General features: G+C 34.4%; 1 protein-coding gene across 1 annotated transcript; it reads right to left on the bottom strand.

Annotated features, from left to right (window-relative positions):
- Positions 1–5,549: 5,549 nt before the first annotated feature.
- LOC102598904 (uncharacterized) lies at positions 5,550–6,376 on the bottom strand. Its single transcript, XM_006341784.1, has 3 exons — positions 6,073–6,376; positions 5,893–5,977; positions 5,550–5,810 (listed from the first exon to the last, which is right to left on the bottom strand). Exons 1-3 carry the CDS (start codon positions 6,294–6,296, stop codon positions 5,550–5,552), a joined length of 570 nt encoding a protein of 189 aa, XP_006341846.1. The 5' UTR covers positions 6,297–6,376.
- Between the last annotated feature and the right edge of the window lie 702 nt (positions 6,377–7,078).

The raw sequence follows: 7,078 nt of genomic DNA, 5'->3' as shown, positions 1-7,078 counted from the left end.
GGGGGGGTTAGGGGTTGAGTGAGATAAAAAAAAATTTAAAATTCGAAACATTTTTCAATTCTTTTTTGAATAGGGAGGGTCGGGTATTGGGTATGAATAGGGTAAGAAAAAGAATTAATGTTACTTTCGAAATGTTAGAATTTGAGAATGAACATATAATTTCTCTAAAAGTTACCATGTCAAATATTAGAAAAACTATGTTCTTAAAATATCTTAGTCTTTAATACCAAACATCACATAATTACTATTCTTGTAATTAGCATGTAAAAGTAGGGAAATTTAGTAAAAGGTATCGAAATATGACCGTTGGAAGGGATCATCCGTTTATATTTACTTTAGCCTGTTCTTTAACTCCAAACGAAAAAAACACAAAATAATTTTGAGAAATCATCCAACATACTGAGAAGAAATCTTGATAATCTTGTGTGCAAATTCTCCGAAGCAAGCTGTAAATTTCTCTATTTTGTGAGTTTTTTGTGTTCTTCTGCTCCTGTTTTTCATTGCTCATAATAATTTCTCGAATCTTGTACATTTGGGTTTCTTCTATTTTAGGGTTCAAGTTGAAAACAATTTTTAAATTTGATTTTTGGTTTTTCATATGGAGTTATTCTAGGGTTTTTCTTTGTTAGATTAAAGGAAATTGTAGCGATCTGATCTTGATACAAACCCCAGGTACTTGAGTAATATAATAACCATAACCCAACAACTCTAGCAGTTGGATCTCCTTTCTTTCTAGATGGATGGAGAACCTGGGCGGAAGATGGTGTATTCTTTTGGATTTTATTGGCTGAGTGATATCCTAAAAAAGTCTTATTGGCTGAGTGATCGTGTTCGTGTTCTAGTTTGTGCTCCGTCAAATTCTGCACTCGACGAGATTGTGTTGCGTATTCTAAACACTGGTACGCTATTTTTTATGTACAAATTTCTTCTCACACAAGTTGTGGTGGTGTTGCTATGATGAATATCATTACCTGATTGTTGAATTTACAAAATTATAGGACACTTCTCTGCTCCTTTTGTGCTTTTACAACATGAAATTTCTATTATTCTGAAAATTGCCTGAAGATGATCTGTTCACTGATCTTATATCAGTCACTTTGATGCTTTTAGTATCTGTTCCACTTGTGAATGAAATAGATATAACGTACAACAATGTTAACTAAGTCGATGAGTGCTATGAGAAATTAACTAAGTCGATGAGTGCTATGAGAAATGTTGGCATACTTAAATTTGCTTAACCAACCTTACATTAGGGGTTACCCAAGGGAATGCAGTCATCAGTAAACCTGTAAGAACTTTTTAACACTCGGTGGTTCTATCCTATTAGTAGTTCTCAGTCATGTAAAACTTAGCATACATTTTTCTCATTCAACATTTCTCTTAGAGGCATGGCTTTCACGGAAAACTTTTGTGTTGACTTATCCATTTATTTTCTAGGTTGTATAAACAAATAGGCCTTTTCTTAATGCTCTTTCAAGTGTACTATTGATTTTCTTTGGTGCTGCATGTCATGTCACTGCATCTGTGAACTCAGTTTGGGGATTTTTGGTCAAAAACAATTTCGACTTATTATGTTCAACTCTTTGCTAATACAGAGTGATTTCTGGTTGTATTAGTGTTCAGCGATTCCTTTCTTTTCTGGTAAAATTTCGATCTTGGAGGCAGGGGTGGGGGGGGGGGGGGGGGGGGGGGGGGGGGAGCAATAGTATTACCGAGTTTGTTCATCTATCACTACAAGAAAAACAGTCTCCAAGGAAGAGAAATCTAGTCCCTAAAAGTCTATATCTGGTCCCAAATGCGAAGTAGAGACCAGAAAAGTCTGGTCGCAACCGCTTTAGTCGCAATTGGCCTTTAGCGACGAAGAGAAAAGGCTGGTTGTTACATGGCATTGGAGACAGGGAAAAATCTTGTCGTGAAATCATTTTAGAGACTATAATTACCTGGCCCTTGATTAGTTTTAGAGACGATAATGACCTGGTCCTTGATTAGTTTTAGAGACGATAATTACCTGGTCCTTGATTAGTTTTAGAGATGAGAATGATCTAGTCCTAGATTATGTTTAGAGACAAGAATGATCTGGTCCTTTATTAGTTTTAGAGACGAGAATATTTCTGGTCCTAGATTATTCCTTAGAGACGAGACATTTCTGGTCTGAAATTGTCCTTTACAGACGAGCAACATTTCTGGCCCTAGATTGAACATCAATGGTCCAAGTTAAATTGATATCACAATAAATAAAACTCTTTAACAAACACTAAATCTCTACTAAAACTCTCGATTAAAAAAAGATATAGAAAGACAAAACCAAGAAGATAGAGATAAAGATTGCGATTAATTATAATAAATTGGTTAACATCCCATGATGTTAGTTGCAATATTTTCATCAAAAAACTTATCTAACATCTGAGTTTAGACTATACTATTGAGTTTTGCATAACATTCGTAGAAAACTAATAGCAAGCTTGTGCGTTACTTTCAAACTTGTATCTTGACTTGAAACTTCAATCTTCAAAATCTGCTGGTTCAAAATTTAAAAAAACGACAATTAAATATTGTATACATGTAAAGTTCATACTAGAATAAGGTCGATCACTCACCCCAAAAGCAGTTCAAATTCACCAAGTGTTATCTAGAAACAACAACAAAAGCTGCAGAACATAAGAAAAAATGATCAAACAAACATTGAGATGCATTTATCAAGAATACAAATACTATTTGTGCATAGAGAATTTAATAAATAAAGAAGCAGTCCAAGAATGCAGCAGTGCAGACTGCTGCATCTCTGTATAAGAATTGCAGCAGTTCAAGAATGCAGCAGTACAGGAATATTGCAGCAGGAACAATATTTACAGTCCTGTATAAGAATTGCCACTGAACTAGTAGGAAAATATTTACAGTCCAAGAAGGCAGTCCAAGAATGCAGCAGTACAAGAAGTACCAGTTCTCCTTCTCGTGCTCCTGTAAATATTGTTCCTTCTAGTTCAGTGGCAATGCCACAAGTCTTTGTAGACACTTTTTGATAAAGTAATATATTTCCCTGTTCACCAAAAACAAAAGAGTGCAGCAGTGCAGAACAGGGAGAAGAAAGGCACACTGGTTTCTTTACAATTATGATAGAAACAGTGAGAATAAGGGAAGTCTATATCATTCTGTACAAAGTTTTGTTTATTGCGGGAACAGAGACCACATCCATGGCCTTGAGAATCTGATTTCACTAAACTTTCTTATTTTCAATGTGTTATAAACGAGATGTTGAGACTATACCCTGCAATACCGCTTCTTTTTTCAGGGTAAAGTTGCCTAAAACTACTGTTATTCTACTAGCTAAGGTCTTGTGGAATATTCGAACAAGAACCTCTCTATTTAACCAGTTCTTAGAGGCTAAGTATTGTACTAGAACTCATCCAGTTGGAAATAAATGGAGATCTGGACAATCTCATATGTGGAAAATGATGATGGAGGTTAAAAAATATTATTATCATCACATACTCTGGAAAATTGCTAAGGGAAATTGCTCTGTCTGGTGGGATAACTGGACGAGAAAAGGCCCCCTCTGTAACCTCCTTAATCATCAACAAAGCTCTAAGAATATCAAAATCTCGGACTACATTGAAACTGAAATATGGAATATGCCAAAACTGATGGATACAATCCCTTCTCACATTGCCAAGCACATTCAAGGAATCAAAATCCATGAGGCACACAAAGATGTCCAAGTCTGGACCCTTGAAGACACGGGCAAATTTACATACATTTGATGCAGTAGCACATGGGAAATGTGAAAATTATTCGACAAAAAACTCTATATTTGAATCACATATACATTTGTTACCTTAATGACTATTATATGGACAAGAATACTCAGATGTATTAAATAACAATAAAGATGTTGAATCAGGTGGCATTTGTTACGTCAACGGCTGCCCACATATGATTCAACTTTTCTTATTTAATATCATTCCACGATGATACTCCCAATGGACATATATTACGATCACGAACAATTTTTCCCAAATGCCTCGAAAACAATTTTCTATTTGTTCCAACCGTTCGATTATTGTAAAAGGTTACTTTCAGCTTTTGTCCAATTTCAAGTGCAGCAACTTCTTTGCACATGTTGCTCCCTCGAACTCTTCTTACCTTTTTTGGATTAGGCAAACCTACAGTTTCATAATTTGGTAAAGACTAGCGACCAAATTCAGTTCTACAAACTAATAACATAACATATGTATTAAGAATATCATACCTTTTTCAGTTGTTTCGGTGTGTTTCATAACTTGATCAGTAGATGGAGGCAATAAAATATTGATTTGCATATCATCATTCTCACTAACCAAGGGATTTCTGTCCATTTTTCGCATTTCTTGACTAGAAGACTTGGTAGTATTCGATCTTGTGCTTTTAGAAGACATTGTAGACTCAGTTCTTTTCTCTATTCCCTTTCTTGTAGCACCTGCATCCGAGAAAATATAACATAACAATTCCTCATAATACAATAGTTCTGGAAAAAAAAAACACAACAGGTTGAAAACAAACTCACTTGTTTCAACTTCTTTGGTGTATTGCTTAACTTGATTAGTACATGTAGGAGATGGAATATTAATTTTCATGTTCTCTTTCTCAAGAGCCAGGGAGTTCTTATGCATTGTTTCCATTTCTTGACTACTAGACATTGTAGAACTTTTATGTCCTAGTCCTCGAGTCTTCCCTATAGAACGTAGAGAAAATAAATAATATTATCAATACTTAACATAGTGTTTTGGAGTATGAGAAGCTGAAGAACAACGACAAGAACTCGTTGAGAAGAACAGATTGTGAAACAGAAAAAGAAACAGAGTGTAATAGCTTGGTAGTACATAACGATTACTAGTTGAATATAACTTTCTGTTTAATAAAAACAAAATATCTTACTTGTTTCAATTTCTTGGATGTAGTGGTTAACAAGATCATTAGATTGAGAAAATAACTTCTTAGCTGGCATATTCCCTTTCTCACCCAACGATTTAAGTCCAAGTCCTCGTCCTCGTCCCTTTCCAATAGAACCAGGCGCAACAAATGTATATCTCAAAGTACTCTTCATAGTTGAACTGTCCTCATTTTCAGTCTTGACTAGTTTCATCTTGAACCTGCAGAAAAGTCCAAAAGTAAAAAATAATAAGGAAAAATGTATGACAGTGTAGTTACAAAATAAATCATGCTTTCATAAAGTGTAACAATAAATATATCAATTCATAAAAAGAAAAAAAAACTTTACCTCATTAGTTCTTTTTCGTTTCTTTTGTGAAGGACTTCCTAACTCTACAATATCATCATTCATTTTTTCGATAATCTCAAAGGAATCACGAGGTTGAGTCTTCATAACGACTTGCCAACCTTTGTTGGAATTATCATTAGCATAGAACACTTGGGATGCTTGGTTTGCTAAAACAAAGGGCTCATTAATTTTCAAAAATCTACCCGGATTAACACTCACAAAATCATCATCCTTTTTAACTCCTTTTATTTCATCATACACATCAAACCAATTACATCAAAATAAAACCACTCTTCTATCCATGACAAAATTGCAACTCAATCACATCTGTTAATACACCGTAGTAATCAAGGTTCTCACTATCTTTATCATTCTCACCCAATACAACAACGCCACAGTTTTGAGTCCTTAACTTCTTATCATAATCTTCTACATGAAATCTATATCCATTAACAACATAACCATTAGAACACCTCAAATATTGTGTAGGACCGCGTGAAAGTGACAGGAGATCTTCCATCATACGACTTTCATATCCTTTGTGCAATTGTGCGACCTATTAACAATATTACATTGATTATTTTAGAATTAGGATTAACATATTTAAATATCAAATTTGATGTTTATGTATTACTCACCCTATCTTTAAACCATTCAATAAATTGTCGGTTCCATTCTGCATCAGACAAGTGTCGAGCATTCTCATGAGTTTGTGCAAACTCTCTACAAAATTGAAGTGAACCATAAATCTGATATAGAAAGGAAAGTATCCTAAAGGAAATGATAATAATAAGATGATATGAAAGAACTCTACATACTCGAGAAATGGTAAAACTTCATCACAATTCTTCAGTATGTATATATGTGCTTGTTCTAATTCATCTGCTTCAAGCTCACATGGAGTTTTAGCTCCTAGAGTTCTTCCGGGTTGACAAAATATAGTTAAGCCTCCACTACATTTTTTTAAACCACCATCAAAATTTCGTTCAGGTTGATTGAATTTTGTGTCAATTCTATGCAGATACCTCGAACATAAGGTCATGCATTCAATTGCAATATAGCCTTCTGCAATACAACCTTCAGGACATGCCCTATTACCAATGAGAGATTTCAAAAAATACAACCATCATTCTACAAGATACATCCACCGATAATGAATCGGTCCAGCAATCTTAGCTTCACTAGCTAAATGAATAGGTACGTGCTCCATGACATCAAAAAATGAAGGAGGGAAGACCTTTTCTAACTTGCCAAGTGTTATGGGAATTTGAGCTTCAATATGATTCAAGTTATCAATTTTCAACTCCTTTGATCCAAGAACACTAAAAAATATTGAAAACTCAATAAGTGGTTCACACACTTCTTTAGACAGCATACCACGAAGTGCAAGACGGAGTAAACATGACAATCATGACTTTTCAATCCAGATATCTTCTGATCTTTTAGGTTCACACATTGAGAAATATTAGATGAAAACCATCAGGAATCTTTAGATTTTTTAAGAAAAGGCATAATTTGTGCTTATCTTCAGGAAACAATGTGTAGCATGCAGTTGGAACTTCAATTTTCTCCCCTTTTTGAATTGGATGCAATTCCGACCTAATGTTCATTTCTTACAAGTCTAACCGTGTTTTAATTGTGTCCTTGGTCTTTTCTTTGTCATTCATTATTGTACCCATAATATTATCACATATATTCTTTTCAATATGCATAACATCCAAATTGTGTCGCAACAAGAGACACTTCCAATATGGAAGTTCAAAAAAGATACTTTTCTTGTTCCAATTATCCTGCCGTTTTTCATGTGAAATTTTCTTCCTTTTC

Source organism: Solanum tuberosum, unplaced genomic scaffold (genome assembly GCF_000226075.1).
Source record: "Solanum tuberosum cultivar DM 1-3 516 R44 unplaced genomic scaffold, SolTub_3.0 scf00028, whole genome shotgun sequence".
Classification (NCBI taxonomy): Eukaryota; Viridiplantae; Streptophyta; class Magnoliopsida; order Solanales; family Solanaceae; genus Solanum; species Solanum tuberosum.
Note: the sequence above shows the minus strand (reverse complement) of the source record. Positions and strands in the feature narration are given on the sequence as shown.

What these genes read in the sequence shown, in the direction of transcription:
- LOC102598904 (XM_006341784.1), bottom strand. Translation starts at nt 6,296, where the DNA reads ATGACCTTATGTTCGAGGTATCTGCATAGAATTGACACAAAATTCAAT. An exon ending in GAAGTTTTACCATTTCTCGA is followed by an intron (nt 5,978 to 6,072) that starts GTATGTAGAGTT and finishes TCAATTTTGTAG; the next exon opens with AGAGTTTGCACAAACTCATG. An exon ending in TTGAATGGTTTAAAGATAGG is followed by an intron (nt 5,811 to 5,892) that starts GTGAGTAATACA and finishes TATTGTTAATAG; the next exon opens with GTCGCACAATTGCACAAAGG.